General features: G+C 45.0%; 2 protein-coding genes across 4 annotated transcripts; one reads left to right on the top strand and one right to left on the bottom strand.

The window, feature by feature from the left end:
- Window positions 1-727: 727 nt before the first annotated feature.
- TATDN3 (TatD DNase domain containing 3) lies at window positions 728-5815 on the bottom strand. Of its 2 annotated transcripts, none has more exons than XM_064164479.1 (10): window positions 5722-5815; window positions 5618-5650; window positions 5459-5532; window positions 5185-5269; window positions 4479-4541; window positions 3343-3452; window positions 2898-2971; window positions 2570-2682; window positions 1305-1385; window positions 728-949 (listed from the first exon to the last, which is right to left on the bottom strand). In XM_064164479.1, the coding sequence occupies exons 1-10, from the start codon at window positions 5779-5781 to the stop codon at window positions 806-808; spliced, it is 837 nt and encodes a 278-aa protein (XP_064020549.1). In that variant the 5' UTR covers window positions 5782-5815; the 3' UTR covers window positions 728-805. The 2 variants fall into 2 exon arrangements, with proteins under 2 accessions (XP_064020549.1, XP_064020551.1); XM_064164481.1 differs by having other exon boundaries at window positions 2898-2953; window positions 5722-5813.
- On the top strand, window positions 5523-23771 carry LOC135186607 (kinetochore-associated protein NSL1 homolog). 2 transcript variants are annotated; one of them, XM_064164477.1, is made up of 7 exons: window positions 5523-6085; window positions 6286-6370; window positions 7069-7199; window positions 9640-9694; window positions 13012-13079; window positions 20661-20765; window positions 23137-23771. In XM_064164477.1, the coding sequence occupies exons 1-7, from the start codon at window positions 5780-5782 to the stop codon at window positions 23320-23322; spliced, it is 936 nt and encodes a 311-aa protein (XP_064020547.1). In that variant the 5' UTR covers window positions 5523-5779; the 3' UTR covers window positions 23323-23771. The 2 variants fall into 2 exon arrangements, with proteins under 2 accessions (XP_064020547.1, XP_064020548.1); XM_064164478.1 differs by lacking the exons at window positions 20661-20765; window positions 23137-23771 and adding an exon at window positions 14357-15807.
- Window positions 23772-24195: the final 424 nt, after the last annotated feature.

Raw genomic sequence — 24195 nt, 5'->3', positions numbered from 1 at the left:
CCCCTCATCTCTGTCTCTGGGGGTTCAAATGGGGAGAAGGCAGTGCAAAAATCTGCTTTCCCCTGCTCTGTGGACTTGAAAGGGCAACAGCAAATGACACCTTTCTCCACAGGTGTACTGACCTGTGCTGAAACCCATGCTGGGAATCGGATTGGTGGTTGGCTGGGTTCTTCGTGCCTGGTATAAAATGGCAAATGGACACTTTGCCTAGAAAAGCATAAATAGCGCAAGGGAGGAGGCGCAGTGTTTGCACCTGGATACACTTCCCACCTTGACAGAGTTCCTGCTGTGACAGTTCATGTTTCAGACTCCTTGCTTTTGGACAGCTCCTACTTTTTCACATGGCTCTTACTTTTTGCACCGTTGCTGCCTGTGGACAGTGCCCCACTTCTGCACTGTTCTGTGCAATCCCAACAAGCCCTTGAGTCCATTTGAGGAGCCATCAGCGGCACTCAGACTCAGTTACTCTCGCCATACCACAGCCTTGATTTCCTGGTTGCTATTCCGATCTGGGGAAGACCCTAGCAGTTTGGCTCCCCTCCTGCTGCTGAGACAGTGTTGCTTCCACGAATCTGTCTTATGGAAGCTGTGTCTCGAGATATTTCTGACTTTGGCAGTTTTTCCACCCACCCTGGACTTTTACCACATGGATCCCGACTAATGGATACTGCTGACAGTATATAGCACTCTGCTCTCACTTCTTGAACTTCACCAGCAAAACTCCAAATAAGACAAGATTCATGTTGAATTTATTAATTACACCATAAATAAGTTTCTGTAGTATCACATATTTCAGTTTCTGAATCTATATCCGAAGAAAGTTCCGAAGTTTGGGGAATACTTTTAGTGCATTCTGTGTAGTCACTTCTATAAGTTCTTCAACTGGAATTCCTTTAATATTGGCAACACATTCAGCAGCAATGTAAATATTTTTGGGTTCATTTCTCACCTGAAAACAAATTAACAAAAATAAGCCAGACCAAATTACAGATGCCTAGAGGTGACAGGTGTTTCAGAGGTGTTTCTTCCTGATATAACTTCAGTCACTCTGTGGCAGGTGTGCCAGAGAAATTACATATATCTTCTCTTTGGATTATTTACCCCTTTGCCCATTCCTGGAAATTCTTCTCCTTTGCCAGCCTCAGGGACACTAACTTGTTCATCTAAAATATTTTCACTTGTCACCTTTTTTCATCCTTTGTACCCATGCTTACACTATTTAACTCCCCAGTGCCAGTAACTGATCTGCACAAGCTGTGGGTTTGGATGTACATACACAGAAATCCTTTCTCCTCAACATTTACCTGCTTTTCAGGCCCCAGAGCAGGGGAGTCAGTTTCCAAGCATATTCTTTCCAGAGGTAAGAGTTTCACAAGCTTCTGCACCTTGAAGAAAGTAAGATGGCTATTAAATGCTTTACACACTTACACCTGTGGGAAACAAAATGAAAAGAGGATATAATCTGCATTTAAAAGGAACGTTCAAAGATTTTGGTGCCACTGCATTTTATCAACAACTTCAGAATGGAAGCAAGAATACTACGAACTGCTCAAGAAGTTCCTTCAAATTAGGGTGACCCTGTTTTCTACATACCTAAAAAGCACTATCATCTAAATGCTGAATCCATAGTTATTTATTACATCATAGTTATATTGTACAAAATACCCTATCTTTAGAGTTTCCAAGGCAAGTTTAATTTACTTTTTCCCTGTGTGTGTATATATATATGAAAAATATTTGTGTACATTTTTCCAGTATGCTTTTTATTCCCCAAGCCCAGTTTGCTTTCCTGTCTCCAAGCTCCTAACCTCACTCCTACCTGTATGCATCCCTGACACCTATCTTTACTTAAATCATGTGTTTTTTTCTTTTTTACATTTCCTGAGCATATCATAGAAAGCGATGATGGTGTAAGATGGAAATAGATTGCTACTCAAAAATAAAAGTTAGCATAGCTTGCAGAAGCCCAGAAGCTAAGAGCATCTTCCCAAATGCGGGGCTGAACCTGACCAACAACATCTTTAAGCAATTTAACTGCTTCTTTGCTGGGTGCACCTTGTACTAATCACATGTTTTCAAAGGTCTGTAACTCAGATGACCATGAAGAGACTTCCTCTTGAAGGGAAAGTGTCAAAGCACTGAGACAGAAACTAGTATTTTTCCATGTCATGTCACTACTGAAACAGTACTGTGACAGAAACTTCCAAAGAAGAGTTCACCATAAATAAGAAAAAAAAATGCCCATTTTCTTAACCTATATTTCTTAGGAATAGCTGAACTGTTTCAGCCAAAATTTACACCCAGAAGTCTAGCTAAGGCAAAGCCCCAGAGAGAAATTTAGCCAAAGGAAAAATGTGCAATGCTACAAGCAACTGAACTTTTTATATAGAACTATCAGGTGATGGCAATCATACACAAGTACTGCTAGTCCCACTTCAGACTCTACAGCCTTCAACAAGCCTGGTTTTGAACTGCACTGTGAAAACAGTTAAGCTTGCCATAAACCTTCAACATCCCCAAGCTGCTTGCAATCCCCAAGCACCAAGGTGGGAAGCCCTTTCAATAATACCTGCTCACTCCTTATAATGGAAGGAGGAATGGAGAAGAAATATCCAGCTTTCACGCCTTCCATTGCTACAGATGGCTTCCCATCAAATGCATGGAGCAACACCTTTGTGGCGCCTCAAAGAAAAGAAGCACATCAAATCACTACCAGTGCTTATAGTAGGTCTGCAATGTCAGCTTCCAAAGGGACCTCAGTCCCACAAAGAACAAAGAAAGAATCTCTTCACTATTCCTCCCAGGTTCCATGTACACAAGCTCATGTCAGGACATGGCGTAACTGAAAGGACTCTGGTGACACAAGCCATGGCACAGAAAACACATTAAAAGCATACCTTGCTCCTTTAAGAGATTAATGGTTGGTCTTCCTGCTGAGCGGGAATGAACGTTTCTGCACAGAAAAGGGAGGCTAAGCATTAGGAAATTCTGTAAAATACTCTTTTTTTGCAAACACAAATGAACTAACAGCAACTTGAGAAAAAAAAACATAATCTGCATTACACTTTCTATCTACCAAAAATCTAAAGACACATATATAGATCCTTTTAGCTACAGTAAAGATATAGCAACAACACAGTTAAGACAGAACACAGAAGACCACTGTATTCAAAGGCAAACATATGGAAAATTCCATAATTAAATCTCAGTCTGGACAGTCACAGGATACTAATTCCATATAAGAGAAGTTCCACAGGGTCTTAGTAACTATAAATCCTGGGAAGTATTTCACATGTTACTGAGATGTGGAAAAGTTCTCCTACTAGTACAAACAAAACCTACAAAGGCAAATCCAGCCTTCTTGCTAGTTCGACTTGCTTGATCAAAACCTGTCTTTGTGCTTCCTTCTCTTCATCTGTGCTGGCAAACCTGGGAGTGAAATCTAGTCCAACCTACAACACAGGAAGAGAACTGAAAAAAGTTACAGATCCCACACTTGACTAAACCACAATACCATAGAGAAAGGCCAAAAAAACTTCAAAATTGCCAGACATTTCAAAATACACATACATTGGTTACTAACAAATACTCTTAACATTTTCATTTGTAAGTGGTCTTTTGGTGTTATATGTTCTATTGATCCAGACTAGATCTCAAATCTGGATCTTTAACACAAGTAAAATCTCTGACCTGAACCTGTAGCTTTAGTCCTATCTCTACCAAAAAAATACTCATTAATTATACTTTTTTGGATTTAAACGTTTGTCAGAGCAGTCCCATTCAGAGTTATGCCAACCAAAAGCCCTGATGTACAGCACAACTACGATATGGCAAGTTTAGCTTCAAAGTCTTGCCCATAATTGCTTTTTCTGGAGCCAGAGCAGAACCAGTTTTAAGTCCTTCTGGCAGCAACACATAAAAGATGCAGACTCTGCCCTAAAGTTTTCAAGCCTCAATTGGTTTATAAACAAATGTGAGACAGGAGATGACACATGGATACAGGCAGAAAAAAGAACTGTACAAGTTGGTGAGTGTACTGAAATAATAGCCTAGCTTTGCAAGGAAGAGGTAGGAAGGCTTTGAATGAGGATAACAAAGGGATTTGACATTCTGCTGTGCCAGAGAATAGGTCCAAAGGCATTTGCATGTCAAAATAGATGCGCTGAGACCCTGAGATTTGGTCTGCTGGGTCTGCTGCATTACATAAGAGAGCATAGCATAATTATGTAATTCTTCCTACTAACCCCACCAGCATAAATGCCATCTATTTCCTAATAACATTAATGAAGGAACAGAATCAGACAAATTTATGAAGGAAAGCACATTAAGAGAATCACAGATCAGATCTTGCACTCATTCAAACTGACAGCAATACTTATGGCATATATGAACACAAGTATCCAGCAAGTCTTTGTAATTATGGTGACAGAAGCTGCTGACATCACAGACATTTAAATAACTTAAGGAATTCTACTTACTTCTCCAATTCCCACCAATTTATCTTTGTAAAGTTCTATAAGTGGCAACGCAGCATCCAGATCCTGCAAGAACAAACTGAAGATGCAGCCTTTACTGCCCTTACAAGATGGAAGGGGTATGAAAGCAACATGATGATGAAACTGGAGTTCCTTCGTTGTTCTTAAATTCTGTACCTTAAAACATTTCTATCACTGTGAATTGTGTAGTCAGACAGATTAACCTGCAGGATTTTCCCTCTTTCCTTTGTGACCCTTCATTTCAAGATACCTTTCTGGCAGGAGCAGAAGAGATCATTAGGAGAAGGCCCATAAAGCGTCTGGTAACACTAAAAGATTGCAGACAGCCCTCCAGCTTTTTCAGGCTAAGGGCACAAAGGGTCACCTTCCACTTCCCAAGCTAACAGAGGGACATCTGCAAAGGCACATGCACGCCCATGGCGGTAAACAAAGCACTCACTTGGGATTTTAACAGTTTCACTGCAGCAGTATAGCCAGATGACTGCTTTAGACTTACACGCAGATGAGCTAAGTGACCCTGGGATTTGGTCCACCGGGTCTGCTAGGCCTGCTATGTTACAGACATGCAGATGTATTACAGACACTGGGCAAATTTGTAGTTAAATTAAGCAGGCTAAAGCACTCCGTCGTTTGCCCTGCACAGTTCCTGCTGTGCATTACAGCTGCGCTAATTTAACTTCTGTTTTACCTTCAAAGTAACACTGCGCTGCTCCTCTGGTGCAACTTCTTGCACAGGGTGAACTCCCAGGCACGGCAAAACAAACCCTGGGAACCTAGGCGCGGGACAGGTAGCAGCACTGTGAGACACTACCCAAACACACCAAGGCAAGTACAAAAACAAACAGCCAGCCTGACCGAGGCACAGGGCACCGTGCCCCCACCAGCGCCCGCGCGGTCCGTCGCTCCCGCCGAGAGGCGCACCCAGCTCGGGGTCGCCAGGTCCCGCCTCGCGGGCTTCGCACCTCTCCGCCAGCGCCACAACGCTCTGGAACTCCCCCGCCTGCTCCGACACCACCACCAGCGCCGACACCGCCGCCTGCGGCAGACAGAAACGGCCATCCCACTGAGGCCAGGCGGGGCCAGGCAGCAGAGGGAAGAAGCTCACCATTAAGTGCCCTCACCTGCTCCGCCGCCCGCACTACGGCCGCCACGTCCTGCAAGAGACATCACCCCCTTAGCACCGAAGCCGCGCCGCCTCGGCGGCGAGCAGCGCTCCGCGCCTCACCGTTAGGAAGCAGGGCGCTGCGAGGTGGCAGTGGCAGTCCACCGGCCCCGCCGCCGCCATGCCGCGCCCCGCGCTGAGGGGAAGAGGCGGAGAGGCCGCGGGGTCTGCTTCCGGGCCGACATCTTCCCCGCGTCCGAGGCGGGAAATGGCGGCGGGCCTGGCGCCGCCGTTGTTGCTGCAGCCGCCGCGGGAGAAGGGCGCGGGGCCGTCGCTCAGCTTGGCCGCCGCAGCCCCGCAGGACGTGAGGGTGCGGTGCTGCTCGCGGCGCGGCCTGGGCGAGGTGGTGGCGCTCTGCGCGCCCTTCGTGCGGGCCCTGGCCAAGGGGCAGCCGGGCGAGGCCGCCGCCGCCGAGGACGCGCTCTGGGTGAGGAGGAGGCCTGCTGCTACTGAACGCTTGTGTCTGCTCCTGCCGCGACTCGCCACAGAGCTGGGGCGCCCCAGCTCGGCGGGTTTGTGTAGCTGTGGTGGGAGGTGGCCGACCCGGGCAGGAGGAGCCTTTCTGGCTGCAGATGTTGCCCAGCTGCGCCTGGAGGATTGTTTCTCAGTGTCTGCCGTCTCTTGCAGAACTTCGAAACAGCGGTGCGGGAGAACGTGACCATTAATGGGGAGCCCTGGGAGGAGACTTCCAATGATTCCGAGCCGTATAGTGGTATGCATTGGTTTTCACTAACTTCGGGCTGGATGTTTTGCTTTTGGATTCTGCGTGTGGTGTTTTCAGTTGAGCAGTTTCCCGCCTGTCTCTCTCTGGTAGTAAAAGGACGCTCAGGGTTCGGGTAAAGTCAAGCTCTAGCTCAGATGTGCCCGTGTAAAGATCTAAGTTCTCACTGCAGGAGCGCGGTTCTCTCACACATGCACACATGAATTTAAAAACTCAACTGCCTGTCTGTGCTTTATATGATACTAAACCAGTTGGGCTTTGAATTACGATTTGGACAGCTGACAGTTGTTCAGCGTTTGTGTAAATTACATGGATAAACGTTTTTCTTGCTTCATTTTGCATTTTCTTTAGTTTAAAAATAAATTACATCAAAGGCTTTCTTTGTGAGATTTTCTTTATACATTCAGAGTGCGTGGAGAAAAACACATTGTTTGGTTTTGCATGGACTGTTCCCCACCTCCCCCATTCTCACTGTCTGCCTTAGCTGAGAAACATCAAGTTGTGCTCCAATTTTTCTGTCACCTTACAAGGAGGTCCAAGACAAGTCTCCTTTATCTTCATTGATAGTCACATGTGATTTCTTATTTCAGATCTAAAACTGTCTTTTTCCTTCTAACTTTGTTGCAGGTTTTTTTTCTTTTTAATGTAGAAGAATTCCTATAATATCCTCCTATGCTTGTAATTTTCAGGTTCCAACATGAGATTCCTTGATGATCAATTTGAGGAACTAGTAGTGGAGACAACAAAAAAACGTAAGCAGTGGCCTAAAAAGATCCTGAAGCATGCTGTCCAAACGTATAAAGCAGAGCAAGAAATGTTGGTGAGTAATCTAAGATTTTCAGAAAATCTTTGGCAGGTAGTAGCTGCTGACCACATGTGGCTTGAAGAAATAATTCAGCAAATGTTGACCTTTAAGCTCCTTCTCGTGGTTACTTTTGATTCTTTGTCATATAATGAAAGTGTTTCTGTATTAATTTGTTCTTCAGTAAAATGAGAGTTACTGCCAAGTGATGTGACTGTATGACCTAGGCTTGTGGCACAGTTAAGCAAGTTACTTAAGCAGTTTGCTTCAACAAAATGACTCATGATTTACAAGCCAGTTTACACCTACTTACCTTCTCATACCTGGAGTCCTGAAATCCTTGGGTGAAGGCTAATTGTAGTACTAAAAGTTATGGTACATACTGATATTGTCACATGCAGTATATGACTTTCAAAAAGATGTTTTCTGAGCACTTCTGTTGAGCTAATAATCAAGTACTTTCAGTAAATAAAGTGAAAAAAAAAAGTGGATTAATGAATAGGTGCAGTAATTTCTGGGTTTTAGCCTGGCAAGATTTATGCCCTACCAGGACAGTTGCTTAATTTCTTTCCTATAGTTATACTGGGCCTATCTTTTGCTTACCTGCTGATTAATTATGAGTCTATTGGGAAAAAAAAAAAAAAGGAGAGGGGAGGAGAAGCAATTAAACACAAATGGAAATTCAGGCAATTTCATGTAACCGTTTAAAAATGAAAAAGAACTGTGAAGGTAGTAAAAAGCTGGCACAAGTTGTCCGGCAAGACTATGGAGTCTCCATGCTTAGAGGTACTCAGAAACCTGACTGGATGAGGCCCTGAGCAATCTGCTGTAGTTAGCCCTGTTATCAGTAGAGGGTTGAACTAGACTGTATTTAGCATCCCTTTCCAACCTCAGCTCTTCTTTGATTATGTGCTAAAGACATTTTTAATTATTATTATTAGTTCTGAAAGTTGTTGAAGAGACTGAATTTCATTGCTAGGGTCTAAAACTGCCAAGACAGTAACTGTTTAGGTTAGCAGGCTTATATTTTCAGTAAGTACAAGTGCATGAGTATATATGTGTCTCAAACCTGAGATACTTTCCTAACGTATATTGCCTTTTGTGGTCTGTTTTGTCAATATGTCAAGTGTGTAAAACAAGAAAACAAAACCAAATACAGTAAAATAGGCAGTTGCATGATACCAAGATCTAGCAAGACCTTTTAATATTTCTGCAAAAGGAAAATTTAGATTCTACCTGAGCCCCAAAGTATATTAGCTGTTTAGAATGGCACTCATGCTGGCTTTTTCTGATGCTAACTTGTTTGTATTTTATACCACCACAAGATGGTTATTTTATTTTAAAGTGTCTGCAAACTATAGGAAGTTTTTTGTTTTTTCCTCTGTAAATGAAGTGTCTTTATCCTCTCAGCTACTTCCTGAAGGTACTAGTGGTTTCTCTGCTGCTGGTTGAGGGAATTTTATGTTCTTTTTTGACCCTAGCTACTCCTGTGATGCATGATTTCTAAGACATAAAGAAAATCTGTGAAGGTGCAGTAATTAACTGCAATTTATCTAGAGAAGTCTGGTGATCTCCCTGTAATTGCGGAAGCAAGAGATCTTGTAGGCTTGCAGTTGATGTTCTCCAAACAGTGTTCTTCTGCTTGGAGTTGTTACTGTAACCTTGTTACAATTGTTACTGTAAGATGTGTGAGCTATGAAAATTTTGCTTTAGTAAAACTACAGGGAGGAATAATTAACTTTCTCCTACTTGTTTTTGGTTGAAGAAGGTTGAGGGACAGCTCCTGAAGCAGAGAACAGTACTGGCTTACAGATGATAGAACTCGTGTTCCCATGTCTCTGTCTTGTTTCCTTCTTCCCTGGTAGTCATTTCTAATCCCACCTTTAATGTAACTATTAGTTGTATTCATTGTTAAACTTCTTGTCACGATTAACTGCTGTCAAGTTGCAAGGCTTAGGGTAGGTCCAGAGAGCCTGGTCTTTAAAGGAAGGTGTTCTTATTCATGTGCAAGTAATTTTGCGGCTAGAATATAGTCATTTAAATAGTTTCCTTTTTGTTCTAAAGTATGCTTTGAGTACTGCTCTTTGAAAGCACCTTGGTTTTGTGAATGGCTCCTTAGAAGTCAGAGCAGCTCTTTTTCCTCAGTTGCACAGCAGGTGGCAATGCTTCTTCCAAACCGCCTGGATTTCAGTTTCATTCTCATGCTTTAATAGTGAGAATTCTGTAAACTAAACCAGATTTTGGAGATGCGTTTGCAGTGAGCCTAACTGTGTTAACCGGAACGCTGTTTCCAGTAACTGTGGATCTGTAAATTGTACCTCTGCTACGTTTATTTTTGTCATAATTCCACCACTATTTCCTTGTTAATGCCTTCCTCTGTTATTGTGACTGCGATGTGGATATTAAATGTCTGTTAAACCAAGAAGGTATTTCAGAATTTTTCTCTTTTCTCTTGCAGAAGCTCTACCAGCCTTTTGTAGCACCAGAAGAGATAAGGACACAGCCTTCTCAAGGTAAAGATTTCATGGGAAAGGCAACTGTTCTGAGGAAACACTTGCTTACCATTCTGACTAGCTGTGCATGTTGAAGAAGTTTTCTTTAAATTTGTTTTAAAATACTGACTATTTAAATAATTTTAATAGCTAGAAGTTTGTAATAACTAAATGTGTGACTGCATCAGTTTGCCGAGCTGGCTGCTGTTAAGCGCTGTACTGAAATGTAAAAGCTGGCTGCTGTCTGAATGTCAGGTAGAAATTGTCACAGAGCTGCTACCCTCAGTTTTTTTTTACTTCTTTCCTTGACCACTGGTGGAGCCAAATGGGGAACTAGATGGATCGCTGACATTATGCTTTGACCATACTTGTCTTCCTTTTACATGAATACTAGAAATGCTTCAGTCTCTCTTCCTAGCAGTCAGTTTCTTCAGGGAATTGAAAACAGTTGTGTAGTACCCACTGATGACAGTGACTCTCCTAACTTGAGAAGTAGGCATCAAATTTTACTCTAGCATTTTTTGTGTCATTTGTAAGGGTTGGTGAAGAAACAAAATTGCAAACAACCTCATAAATTTGTTACATGCTTTTGAAAGATTTCACATACAACCTCCTCAGAACAGGATGGTGTATTCTGCAGCAGGTGATTGGGATGTGCATTTTTGAGGCTGACTTTAAGAAATTCAAAGTTTTACCTTGCCTTTTCTTAATGACAGAATGATTGAAAATGACGGAATTTACCAGTGCTGTTCTAGTTGAAAGACATGGTTGCAGAACCCTCAGCATGGCTTACTGCACCTAATGTAAAGCTGGTGCAACAAGCATGAGGTTCAACAAGTCAAAGTGCAAGGTCCTGCATCTGAGTTGAGCCAACCCCAGGAACAAATCTAAACTGGGTACAGAGTGGGTTGAAAGTAGCTCTGGAGAAGGAGACCTGGGGGTATTGATTGATGAGAAGCTTACTATGATCTGGCAGTGTGCTCCTGCAGCCCAGATGGTAAATCATCCTAGGCTGTATCAGGAGGAGTGTGGCCAGAAGGGCAAGAGAGGTGATTCTTCCGCTTTACTGTCTCTTGTGAGACCCCACCTCAAATGCTTCGTCTGGTTCTGGTGTTCCCATCGTAAGAAGGACATAGAGTTATTGGAGCAAGTCTAGAGGAGGGCCACAAAGATAATCCAAGGACTGGAACACCTTTGCTCTGAAGATAGAGGTTGTTTAGCCTAGAGAATTACCTGACAGGATCATAAAGGAAGGCTGGAGAGGGACTTTTCATAAAGGTGTCTAGCAATAGCACAAGGTGGAATGTTACTAAACTGAGGGAGAGCTGTTTTATATTGGATCTTAGGAAGTTCTTCAGTGCAAGGGTGATGAGACTCTGGAATAGGTTGCCCAGGGAGGTTGTGGATGCCTTCTCCCCAGGGACTGGATGAGACCAGGTTGGATGAGCGGCCAAGCCTAATTGAGAGGAATTCCTGTTGATGGCACAGAGTAGATGATATATGAGATGCCTTCCAACGTAAGCCATTCTGTAAAGCAGTGGTATTAAAGTTTGAGAACTTGAACTTTATCTTCCAGTTCTTATCCTGCTGACATGCCTTTACTCTGGGCATCATTTCCTCTTTGTAAACAGGAGGCATTGCTTCTAGAAATGCCAGCCTGTGCAGCAAAGCAGCTAACAGGAGCGGTACAAAGCATTGCTTCAGATCTGGGTTTCTTTCACTTTCTAGTGTCCAGATCTTTATTCTGATGTGAAATAACTACTTCTTGTAAGTAACACCTTACACTTTGTTACTGCCTTTTTAGGTTTGGTAGTAGCAAAGTCCTAGCCAAGACAGCAGAGTTTGGACTGAATTGTAGTATTTGGGAAGTTTATGCATCTCTGTTTAGCAAGTACAGTGGCCAGAAACAAAAACATGTTTAGATTACTCAATGCCTTTCATTTCCTTTTTTCATTTCCCTATGATTTGGAAAGCCTTGAACACTGAGGAATATAATGATGTCCATGTTAAGCTGAACTCCTGCAAGCAAATTCCATTTAACTGTGTGTCAGTCTTACTGTTTACTGGAAAAATCCAAGTAATAGGTTTTACTTTTGGTTACTCCTTCCTTGCCATTTCATAGGGTCACCAGTCTTCCCAATACTCTATTCTCAGTGCTCTGTTTCATTATAGACACATCCTTCTTCTAGAGAATGTCCATACATAGGCCTCTGTGGGGTGTTTAAAGAGGCTGCTGTTGGACTTGTTTTCCTTCAAAACTCTAAATTATGGTGCTCTTTCACATCCGTGTTCACGTGTGAATTGTGTTCCTAAACCATGCCTGATCTGCACATCGCATGTGGACAGGCAATATAACAAAACTGTCTCCTGCTGCTTGCTAGCTTTCAGCAAGGTATTGCTGTCACCTGCACTAGAATACCGTGATTGACTCAATTTATCTTCAGTAGCACTAATGGGATTGACTGCAAATCAGAATGCTGTATTAAACCCTGAAAGGTTTAGGAGTGTGTGCACCACCTGACATTGTATTCTGCTGCAGGCACTGGTGAAATACTGTGGAAAAGTAATAGGAGTGGAGTGAGGCTGCTTAGTTCTCGGGAGCTTGCCTGCTTACCTGCTGATTTTTAAGTTTTTGTTAATGGCATATAGTATTGCAGACAGATTCATGGCAGAAAAGGTGCAAAAGCAGCTTTGCCATAACTGAAACAGTTTAACTCTTGAATAAAGAATTATTACTGCTTGTAAATTAATCATCAAAAACATATATTGTGTTAATGATATTGCATTGCTACTGCAATCAAGTATGTGCCATTTTCCACCAGTGTCTTGCACCCATTGGTTGCGTTGTTGTTACTGAAAGCTTCTTTTTCTTTCTCAGGAACACATCAGAATGTCCATTTGCAAATTAGGTTCCTTTTATTCTTGGTGTTAATGCTTGTTAAGTTAAGCCAGGAGGAAAACGCGACCTTTAGTCGCATGTAGTGTTCAGTTGTTGGAGCTGTAAGATTTTAATGATGATTTTTTCCCCCTTTGGAACTCTATGTCAAATACTGGCTTTCTGCTTCGTGTTTTCTGTAAGTTGTAGGTTTCATAGTGAAGAACTTTGTAGCTTGCTATAGTTGAAACTGCTAGGCACTGCTACTTTTTGAGTGATAGAGAGTAATAATAGTAAGACAAAATACAAAAGCTATTGGCCCCAGTGCTATAATGCAAGTGTTAAAGGTTTAAGTTTTATAGAAGGACTCAACTGCTTTTCTATCTGATTTCTGAGAAGTAAATAGCAAGTATCAAGGAAAGTGAATTATGTTTCAGAAGTTTGTCTGGGCTTTATTCTGCAGATGCTTACATCGCAGATTTGAAGCAGATGACAGAAAAGGTATTCAAAGAGATCGGTGGAGCAATGAAGGTAAGGCCCCTGTGTTCTCTAAGGGGGAATTGATTTTTTTTTTCTTGATCTGATAAGTCACTAAACAGAAGTTCTAACTCATCTGGCTTACAGTTGTGTATAAAAAAGCCTCTGTGTGTTGTTTTGAGGGAAGTGCGTCTTTAGGTTTAGGCTGCTGAAATTTCACATGTAAAGCATGACCCTTGCCCTCAGCCTGGCAGTAAGGAAGATTCCCCTGTGCCTAGAGGAACTATTTTTAACAGATTTTAGAACCTGCAGCATCTGAAAAACAAAATATCTTTTGAAGGCATGTACTTCATATAGCACATGACATTGATTGCTTCAGTACCAGCTTAGAATCATAGAATCAACCAGTTGGAAGAGACCTCCAAGATCATCCAGTCCAACCTAGCACCCAGCCCTATCCAGTCATCTAGACCATGGCACTAAATGCCGCATCCAGTATTTTCTTGAACACCTCCAGGGACGGTGACTCCACCACCTCCTGGGCAGCCCATTCCAATGGCAAATCACTCTCTCTGTGAAGAACTTCCTCCTGGACACGTTCCAGCACCTCAACATCTCTCTTGAATTGAGGGGCCCAGAACTGGACACAGTACTCAAGGTGTGGCCTGACCAGTGCTGAGGACAGGGGCAGAATAACCTCCCTTGTCCTGCTGGCCACACTGTTCCTGATGCAGGCCAGGATGCCATTGGCTCTCTTGGCCACCTGGGCACACTGCTGGCTCATCTTCAGCCTACTATCTGCCAGTACCCCCAGGTTCCTCTCTGCCTGGCTGCTCTCCAGCCACTCTGTCCCCAGCCTGTAGTGCTGCTTGGGGTTGTTGTGGCCAAAGTGTAGAATCCTGCACTTGGGCTTGTTCAGTCTCATCGCATTGGCCTCTGCCCACCCATCCAGCCTGTCCAGGTCCCTCTGCAGGGCTCTCCTACCTTCCAACAGATCCACACCTGCTCCTAGCTTGGTGTCATCTGCAAACTTACTGATGCTGGACTCAATTCCCTCATCCAGATCATCAATAAAGATGTTGAACTGTGATGTTCCTGCAGTACTTACCCAACTTAGAGACGTAATGAAGGAACATTGAAACTTGGCATACTCTTTGCATGGCCTGCCAACCCTACTCACTGTTAGGCTAGTAAATCTGAGTTCCCAACCTTGCCATCCTAAGGATCGTCTCTGAAGCTTTTGTGCCTGTCAGAATCTAATGCACACATTTCATTCATTGCAGCCTTTACTTTTCTCATGTAACTTGAGATTCTTGGATTTGGTTTTGCAGTCTCTCCCAGCGCTCATAGAAAGAGCAGAAGGTTTTTCCCAAGTGTTGACTTGGCAACCCACCTTGGAACTCTGCAGGCTGCGGCAAGAAGTCTTTTCTGGTTGCAAGGCAAAACAGGAAAACACTGTCCAAAATTCTGTATCACAAGAAGTCACCCCAACAGATGCTGATACCAGGAAAAATCCTTATGTATTGCTAAAACGAAAAAAGACTGCAAGCTCACCGGAAAGGAGACGCTATCCACTTCGGAGGAAGATTGCTTTCATGGCATGAATCGATCATTTAGTGTTTTCAGGTTGGAATCTTACTTCAATCTGCTCAGTGTTTCTTCTTGAAACTGCCTCCTCTCTAATTCACTGCTACACATAAGAGCTTCCTTAATTATTTAGTCCTTGATCCTTCTAAATATTTGTGGTTTTGCTCTCACACTGATGATGTGTGAAGGCCATACACATAGCAGTAGCATCTGATAGCCAGCAAATTACCAATTAACTCATTTTATGCTCTTTTGTTACCGCATTTAGCTTGAGTCCTCATGCTTCTCAGAGTTATTGTGCATCTTTGATGTGTGTGAGCAGTCTTTTAGTAAAACCACTGAGTGCTTATTTACATGTCTAAAGAGGTTGGAGAATGTGTGGTTCTCTTAGTACACCTTCCTTTATTACTGAGTAGGGTGGACATCTTTTTAATACGTTAGTTTTAAAAGAAATTAGCATATTGAAAACACCAGATGGGATGTGTTACAGTGTTTATTAAAACCACACACAAATGTGACATCAGTTCCCGCTGTTCCACCTTCCCTGAAGTTAGATCAGTTGTGTTTATTTATAGTCATGAACTTGGACTTTTAATAATTGTATGTATTTATTTTACAGTGTGCTACTCTGAGCAAGGCTTTGCCCATCCACATTTTACCATCTTATATTTCATATAATCCAGTTAGGCAATCTGAGTGGTTCATGGACAATATTTCCACACATTATGCATTTGTGGTGTTTGACTAAACTTTAAAGGTCAGAGTAGGCCACCAGTAAGTGGTACTAAGTTGAGCTAGCTTACTTTTCTTTTTTTTTTTTTACACATTGACACCATTGCATAGTAGGACTAAGTTGAGCATTGTGCCTTAACCATTCTTCACTTATTTTTGGTTTGGATTGCATGTGCTTGCAGTAAATACTCATGTCTAGTACTTAGGCTATTCCTCACACAGTAAATGGAGGGCTTTTGTAGACTCTTTATTAATGAGATTCTTATGGTGAGAAATTGGACCTATTGGGTCGAGAAAATGTGTGATAGATTTTTAGCACTGTTTCTTTTGTGAAGGCAAACATCTTTACTAAGACTTTATATATTTAAGGGTATGTAAATATTTGCTTCCTATTGCTCTTGTATATACAAATGTTGGATTTTATACAAAGTAAACTAAATAAAGGAGATTAAAGTTGCAGGTACTATTGTCAATTCTAATCCTAAAATAGATGGTGACCTGAGTGTACTTTAGAAGGCATACATGTTAAATTTTGGCTGGAGTAACCAAAGTGGTTACATTTACTACCTTTGAACTCAACTGTTGTGTCAGGGCTGTAGGGTGTCTTAGGTAAGAGAGGACAGCATGTGAGAGGGGCTGGAGCTGCGAAGCTATAGAACATGTGACTGGGGCAGTTTTTCACACAGCAGCTTGCTGTTCTAGCTACTTTGAATGTAGATGCTCTGTGCTGTGTTGTAAGTCCCCACCAGGTCTTTCTTCACCAAGATCCACAGATACTCTTCACTCAGAGTATTCCTAGACTAAGATGAGCCCAGCAAGATTTTGCACGACTACCATCACAGTGTTTCAGTGTTTTCTGTGTTAATGGGAAGGTTCCTTGCTCTTCTCTGTGAATAATTACAGGCAAGTACAGAAAACGGCTAGGAATAGACATGTGTCTTTGGAGAGATACCATCAAAAGTGGCCATGGTGGGACAGATCAGAGATAAAGAGAGAGAGAGCACTGTGGATTAAGACTTAAGTGAATTAATTAATTCACCCTACAGTGTGTGTCAGTGAGCATCTGGGGCAGTTGGACCTTGTTCTGTGGACCTTGTTTCAACCACAGCTGGGTGGAAAAAGAAAAGAAACACATTGGGAATTGCTGGCCAAATACTGTGAAGAAAGCAAGATTCCAGATGCAGCATATGTACTATGAATTTGCAAATCTCTGATGGCTACTTTTGGCCATGTGGCAATGGCAGCTGTCAGAGGACCTCCCTTTGAGTGCAAGGTGGCCTAAACTCGATCTTGCAATCAACCATTCATGGGATCTGTTCTTATTGCTGGCAGAAATGTATAAAATACTTGGCTTATTTCTCCTATTGCAGTAGCTTTTTGTCCTTCAGTTAACTTTTCATAGAAAACAGTGTTGTGTAAGACAAGTGTCTAATCAGGCTTCTACTGAAATGTCACAACTTCCAAACTTGCTATTTTTAACTTGGGGCAATCGGTATTGCATCAAGAAATGTCTGGTAGTTTTTCTTTTTATAGCCTCTGGATTTTGTAAGACAGCTCAATGGTGGTGGATGCTTGAGAGTTTGAATTTCTTGGCTTTTTGGAGTGAAATGGAACATCTTGCTGTTTGTTAGCATGGCCTGTCACTAATGTCGTTACTGCTCATGAGGGCAGGCCATCCCTGCCCAAGGAAAGCTTGCAGTTTGGAGCGGTGTCTATGCACCCTTTCATTGTGTGTACTTTATGAATGAAGTGGATTACAAATGGCATGCAGGGAAGCTCCTCTTCCAGAAATCTTCATGTGGACAGCAGCATCTGTTTGCAGGCTTGAGCACATTGGTGCTCGGAAACCACATTCTGATACGTGCTGTTCTTCAGAACAGCCTCACTATGCTAAACTGCATTCAGTGACCATTCTTCGTGTGTGTGTGGGCTCCTTTGTGCAGACAAAAACAGCTGATAACCTGCAGTTGTAAAACATAAACTCAATGCACCAGGCTGCTTTCTGGGCTTGTTTTCTCCTCCACAGAAACACTCTGCCTTGACTGATGCATTACCTGGAATTACTGTGTAGGCATATCTACAGATGTTCCAGAGATAGCTCTGATACTAAGCAGACACTTGTTCCCAAAAGCAAATCTTGACTTTTCATTTCCTTTGCTACTTTGAACAAGAGCAGACTGTATTCAGGCTCAAGGTGACCATACTGTGACATCCCATACCTGCAGGATGCATACTCTGCAGCTACTGAGAGTCACTGGATGAAGCAGATACTTAAACAGTGCTGGTACATTCTTAGTAAGCTGCTCAGAACTTGGTGCTGTTGGATGGCTTGCTTGTGCCATTGCTATTCCATTCCAGAACAGCATAAGAGCTTCATGTGGAGTCAGTTTGAAGTCCTTCAGTGAAAGGGGGCTTTTTTTCCTGCAGATCACTCAAGGTATTTTGTCTGCATAGATCATAGATTTTATTGCAATAGAATACTCCTCTTCCGTGAGCATGTGGAAATGCCAGCTTCTACTCATGTTTATTTCAAATGTGTTGAAGCTGCAGTGACATCAAGGAGCTCAGTGCTCTTTTTTAAGTAACTGTTCCAACTCAGTCTCTGCTCATGCCCATATTTCTGCTTTTTAACTGCATGATGTACAGGACTGGTTGGGCTGTTTCAAAGGAGCAGTTGAGAGCAGTTCATCCTCTTGTTGCTCAGACCCTGGCAGCTAGGGCTGCCTTCCAGGAGAGAGTGTTTTGAATTCCTTCAGCTGAAGAACAGCACTGAACAGGGCTCTGCGCAACCTGGTCTAGTTGAGGATGCCCCTGCTTACTGCAGAGGAGGTTGGACTAAAGGTTAGACTGGGGAAATCCCTTCCAACCCAGATCATTCTATGAACACACACCTTCTGCCACTTCCACAATCACCTCCTTGGTTCAGCATCCTGTCACTGGCAGATTGGATGGTAGAGAAAGGGAGAAACAAGACTGCCTTTAAAGAAGCCAAGGGGCTTGGAACATCCTGTAAGATGCTTGGGTAACCCAGCACAACCTAGGGATGCAGGTGAGGTCAGGGCACTTTGGTGAGGATGCCTGTTTGATTTGTAGGTCCCCATGGCCATTAAGATGGGGAAGACTCACAGGTACTCAGTTCTGAGGTTGGAGGAGCTCTGAGAAAGTGCAAAAGCAGAGATGTGAGCACCGTGGAAGATGGAGAAACAAATTGTTTTGAGGTGGAACCTGCTCAGGTTTTTCAATAATGCTGTTGGTCTCAGAGCCTACCAGAAAACCTGTGGCAGAGCACACACTTCCCTTTGGCTTTTGGACTCCCAGGCTATGTGGTTCTCTGTGTTGGCAGCATGAACTGCAAGCCAGATCTTCCTGAAAGGACAGTTTTATGCTTACTCAGTTTGCAAACTTTGTAGCCTCATCTTCATCTAAGCTAGATGACTCAAACTTCTTGTGAAAACCAGAAAATAGGGACGTGTCAAATTTATGAAGATACATAGAGCTTTATGAGTGCCTGTCCTGCAGCTGGGGTGCACTTAACCCTCCTCACATGGCCATGTGCTTGCCCTCTCAAGTTGAGCTTTGCCGGGAGCACACATTAGATACCATAAACAAATCCATCCATGTCAGAGCAAGAATGTTGTTGAAGTGCCTGTTGGTGTCAAACTCCTTCCCTTCTTAAGAGCAGGGAGTCAGGAGAATGGTTCTTCCAAGGTGTTAAGGAAAGTGTTTGGAGGGGTGAAGAAGGGCTATTCAGTTACAAGAGAATTCACTCGATGGAATAGCCCGATAGAGGGAACTCTCTGCAGCAGCTTTCCCCAGCAGGCTTTATCTGGCGTCGGCTTTACAAGAAGCCGGTGGCATTTCCTTATTATTTAAAGGAACAGGGCGAGTAGCGAAAGTGAAAACCGCTTTATCCCAGCGCGTCCTCAGCCCGTGAGCCCTTGGCTGTCACTGCGCTGGAGGTCACGACGTTCCCGAGACCTGATGCCACAGCTGCGGGGCGGGACAGAGCGGCCTGGGGTGAGCAGCGCAGGGCGCTCCGAGGGAGGAGGGCATGGCGGGCTCCCGGGGCCAGCCTGGCCTCTCTCGCCATGCCACGGTGGAGGAACTGCATTGAAGAGAAACGGCGGCGTGGTTATTTCTGGAAGCGAAAACCCGGGAGGGCGCCGGACCTAGTTAGCCCCGGAGACTGGGGCTCTCTGGAGATTTTCAGGCGGCTCCGATCCGGCAGCGCCGTGCCCGGAGGACGCGGCTGTCCTGCCCGCCCCTGGGGCTGAGCAGACTCCCCCCGGTCCTGGAGGACGGGCACGCTAGCCTGCGTGGGGTAGGCTCGGAGCCGGCACGGCCGAGAAGGGGAATTCCAGGCAGTCCCGGGGCTCCCGGTTCCCCGGACGCGGCTGCCGCCGGGTGCCATGTGACAGCCATGCGGGTGGCGGAGTGGCCCGGAGCGGCGCGGCTCAGGCGGCGACTCCGCCCTCGGGCCACGGCGGGCCAGGTGCCGGGGCGGCCCGGGGCGGTGCGTCCAGCTTCCTCGCCTCGCCCCGACCCGCCTTTCCCTGCCACCCCGCCGCGGGCCGGGGGAGCCCAGCGGCGCTGAACGCGGCTCCGCAGCCCTCGGGATGTCCGTCGCCGTTTCGGCGGCGGCGGCGGGAGACAATGCGCTGCCTCGGACCGCGGCGCCCGAGGGCAGCCAGCAGGTAGGGGCAGGCTCTGCGGGACTCGGGGCCGTAGGCGGGCGGGCACATGGGACTGAGCTACGCCGGGCAGCGCCGTGCCGGGATGCCCGCTCACTCCTGCCCGGCATCGGCTCTTCCGTTCTCGGGAGAGCAGGCGAACCGTCGGCGGTGAGGGGCAAGGTCCTTGCCGCGGCCATGTGAGGGGGCCAGCGGCTTTTCCCACGCCGCAGGCAACCCGGAGAAGCGTCGGGAGCGGAGCAGGGCTGTTCCGCCAGCTGCCCGCACCTCCGCCTTCTCGTCCGCGCTGGGCAAGGCAGGTGTTGAATGCAGCGGGGGAGAGTGGATCTCCACCGGGGGTGCCCGGCTCCCTCGTTAGCGTTGGAGCAGGTGTCTGCGGGGCTCTGCAGCATCCCTGCGGCATTCTGGCCGGCTTCCAGCCCTTCGCCTCGGGTCCCACCTATGCGGTGGGCTCAGAAGATGCACTGCCCTTCGCAGGCACTGTGCGGTCGGTGGGCGACCTGGGCGGTAGGTGCTGTGGAACTGGGAGCTTGTGGTCGCTTTCAAAACAGTTACACACCTGACTTCAGATGTCTCCCTGTGCGTCTTAAAAACTAGCAAAGTGCTTCTGGCTTATGTCTTTCAGAGCCATGAAGAAGACGACAGGAAGGTAAGGAGGAGAGAAAAAAACCGAGTTGCTGCCCAGAGGAGCCGGAAGAAACAAACTCAGAAAGCAGACAAACTTCACGAGGTGAATGAATACTTGATATTTTGCAGGCACAGCTTGTGTGCCAAGCTCAAGACTTTACTGGGGCTTCTTAAGCAGGCATGGGCCCATCTTCACACCAGTTCCACTCAGAGAGCTGTGGGTGTGTGGCAGACAGGTGTGCTGTGAGGTGTGTGGCTGGGAACCTCAGGATTCTGATACTTGTGTTGGACAATGCAGCTCTGCTATCAGTGACGCTGCCAGAGAGACAGAGACATGGTCCTGCCCCTGCCTTGCCCTCCCTCCTTTGCTGTTCCTCTAACCAGACAGTAAACTGCACCACAGGGTTGCTCTGAGCTAAACCAAGCACATTTTCTTCTGGATTAGCTTTTGAGCTTGTCACTTTTGCTATGGCAGTGGATGAGTGTTTGCAGCCTTACGGTGAAGGCGATGGAGAAGGGACCATGCTGCTTTGTGGCAGTGCTGGCCTAAGTCAGTTCTAAAGTTACGGTGTGAGACAGAAATGCCCAGTTGAAAAGGCTTCTTAGGAACTTCAAAACCTCAGAGCGTGAGAGCTTGGTACACTTGTCTGCTCTGATAAATAACAGTGGGTGTTTCCAAAAACCCACAAAAGTAACTGATTCTTCCAGTAACTCTGAATGCTTCTCAATATTGCAACGTGGTGTGGCTTTCTCATGTTCCCAGTGCAAACACTGGAGGACAGGAATCCCCTTTTTCTGGTTTTGGATGGTAGCTCACACAGAGTGGTTTTGTTGTAGTCCCAGCTGTGTTAGTTCTGCTGCTGCAATTGTGGCTGAGTCAGTTGTTCAGCTCTGGAGGTTCAGCACAGGCTCTTATCTTTCTCAGTGTGGAAAAATCTGCCAACAGTCAGCACAGGCCAAGAGGGACAGCATGGGGAGTTTTGGTCTTGGTTTTTCCATCTCCTCTGAGTCAGTGCCTGAGAAAGCCAGGTGCAGGGTACTTCTGGAAAGGGGTAACCTCTGGCTTTTGTGAAATAATTTCTGGGCCTTGTGCCATCCTGTAACCTCTCTGATGTTCCTCCTGAACTTCCTCATGCTGAGTCTTTATTCTGGGCACACAGATTTTTCCAAGTTCAAACAGATCTGGTTAAATAGGAATTCATTCTTAGGAAGAGTAATTTGATAATTTCATCCCTGAAAATGTGACATCAGCTTACTGCAAAACTCAGCATCACAGGGTTTGAGGCAACAGAGGTAAGCAAAGCTAGAGTGAGAGATGGACGACTTCACTGGATTTAGCTACTATAATGTGTTAGGAGGACTGTGCCTGTTTTACTCTGTGTGTGCAAGGTGGTGGAAGAGAGACACCAAGGGAATCCAAGTATCTACATAAAGGGCAGAAAAAGTAGTGCCAGGTTGCCCAGAGGAGCACTGCATGAGAGGTTCTCCCTTCTGCCTCTTAAATGGGCCTTTTAAGGTATGTGTAAGCTTTCAAGTGTGTTCTATAGCTTTTCCAAAGAGGTGAGATTGAGTGAATGAATGTTGAGCTGTAGGCCAGCAGCAAGATGCAGACGCCTTCAGGTTTTCCATGGGCTTGCTCTGAACCTCTAGGTCTCTCCTCTTTGGGATAAGAAGGCTTGACAGCAGGGACACTGCAGGCATGCAGTTAAAAACTGTGACATGCAAGTCTCACCTCCATCACAGATGTATGCTGCAGAACATCTCAGAATTCCCCGGCAATTAATAGCAGCTTATTCACTGCCAGAGAAGCTCAAAAGTAGCCCGGGTCAGGGATAACCAAGACAGTGGTCAGGCCACCTGGTGACACAGTGGGGCTGGGAACAAGCTGGGATAGTGCTCCCCTCCTTCTCCTCCTTCCCAAACATCTGAGCAGGTTGCTCCAACCCCAGCCAGCTTGGAGGAGAGCGGCTGGCACTGGATGCATTGTGCTAGGTATGCATCTCAGCCAGCACCTGGCTAAGTGACCTTTCTCTCCAGTGGCCCAGGACAGGAACTGCCCTTTCCTTACGGGCAATGCCCCGAACTGGGTTTTCCCAGCACCTACCTGCAGTCGGTGCTTTCATTTTCTCTGCTGAGACTGCAGAGCTGCCCTGCTCGGCTCTTCCCAGCAGAGGCAGCACAGGACTGGAAGAAGCCACCACAGGGAGTCAGCCATCTATACTTGCAGCCCTGGGCTGCTGGGGTCCCCTGAGGACCAACAGCACCTCTTGGTCTTCAGATTCATGAAATGAATCACAGTGTGGTCAGGGCACAGGTGATAAATCACTTGCCATCTTCCAGCACTCAGGCTGTATTTGTCTTTGCCTTATTATTTTGCACACTGTAGTAACGAAGCACACAGCTTTTCTACAGTTACATGAATATGCTCAAAGCGGAAGGACTGAAAGGAATATTTGGGTTTTTCCTTCTTCCAGGAATATGAGTGTCTTGAGCAAGAAAATACTTCCCTGAAAAGGGAAATTGGGAAGCTAACTGATGAAATGAAACACTTGAGTGAATTGTTGAAGGATCATGAAAAGATCTGTCCACTATTGCACTGCACCATGAACTTTGTGACCATACCAAGGCCCGATGCACTCACCAGCTGCCTGCCAAGATGAGACCTCACCTCTATTGCCTTTAAATGTGATGTGTGAAAGTGCCATTAGCAGGGGAGATTTGAAGAACTGCCTGCTCACGGTGCAGGTCTTCCATCAAAGAGTGTTTTACTTGACCATGCAGCTGTTCTCCACGTTGAAGTGTTATAGTCTTCTGAATCTCAGGAAAACACCAGTATGGAAGAAAAGACAATTCAAACTGCAGCTTTGTGCTTGGTAGAATCTTCGAGCCATGGGTTTGCATTCAGAAATGTCAAAAGTTGCAGCACAGCCCACCACTGCACAGTGGAATGTAGACAGGGAAAAACACTGACCTTGGCCTGGGATTACTTTCTCCCACGCATCCTCTGTCAGTAACCCTTTGTCAGTTGTCATCCATGTATATCATGCCCTGGCGGCTGTGTTGGTTTTTTTCTAAGCAGTTTTGTTTAATAAAAGTGATGTCCCATCTTTGTGATGTTCTCCACAGTCTTCAATAATCAATACCTTTATACATCTCTACTTTTCCTTGATTGGCCAAATCCAAAGTCTAATGCTAATCTTCCTGTCGGTTGTTTTATTATTTGCTTATCACTTCCTCATGGTTCTTCTTTCAAAGTGTGTGTAACAAATCAGTCTATCTAGCCTTTATTTCTTTAATAGTCCAAATCATCAGCCCCTGCTGATATTAATTCTTGGAGTGTTTTGCATCCTAAAATGTAGCTTGGTCAATTTCTAACGATGATTGTCTGCTCCGTGTGGGAGAAAAGCAAAACAGCATCTGCTGATTCTACACTTTGTTTTAAAAAGCATCCACTGGAATTAGACATTTTTCTTCCTCTTGCATATTGCTTCTGGTCCATTATGTCCATGGATAGAACAAATGGAGTTTAGCTA

The sequence above is a fragment of the Pogoniulus pusillus genome, chromosome 25, assembly GCF_015220805.1.
Source record: "Pogoniulus pusillus isolate bPogPus1 chromosome 25, bPogPus1.pri, whole genome shotgun sequence".
Classification (NCBI taxonomy): domain Eukaryota; kingdom Metazoa; phylum Chordata; class Aves; order Piciformes; family Lybiidae; genus Pogoniulus; species Pogoniulus pusillus.
This window is presented reverse-complemented; position numbering and strand designations above follow the sequence as displayed.

Bases quoted from the DNA above. Each gene is read 5' to 3' on its own strand.
- LOC135186607 (XM_064164477.1), top strand. From the start codon at position 5,780: ATGCCGCGCCCCGCGCTGAGGGGAAGAGGCGGAGAGGCCGCGGGGTCT. The intron at 6,371-7,068 runs GTATGCATTGGT...TGTAATTTTCAG, and splicing joins TGATTCCGAGCCGTATAGTG to GTTCCAACATGAGATTCCTT. The intron at 13,080-20,660 runs GTAAGGCCCCTG...TATGTCTTTCAG, and splicing joins AGATCGGTGGAGCAATGAAG to AGCCATGAAGAAGACGACAG.
- TATDN3 (XM_064164479.1), bottom strand. From the start codon at position 5,781: ATGGCGGCGGCGGGGCCGGTGGACTGCCACTGCCACCTCGCAGCGCCC. The intron at 5,533-5,617 runs GTGAGGGCACTT...TGTCTGCCGCAG, and splicing joins TAGTGCGGGCGGCGGAGCAG to GCGGCGGTGTCGGCGCTGGT. The intron at 4,542-5,184 runs GTAAAACAGAAG...TTGTTCTTGCAG, and splicing joins AGCGCAGTGTTACTTTGAAG to GATCTGGATGCTGCGTTGCC.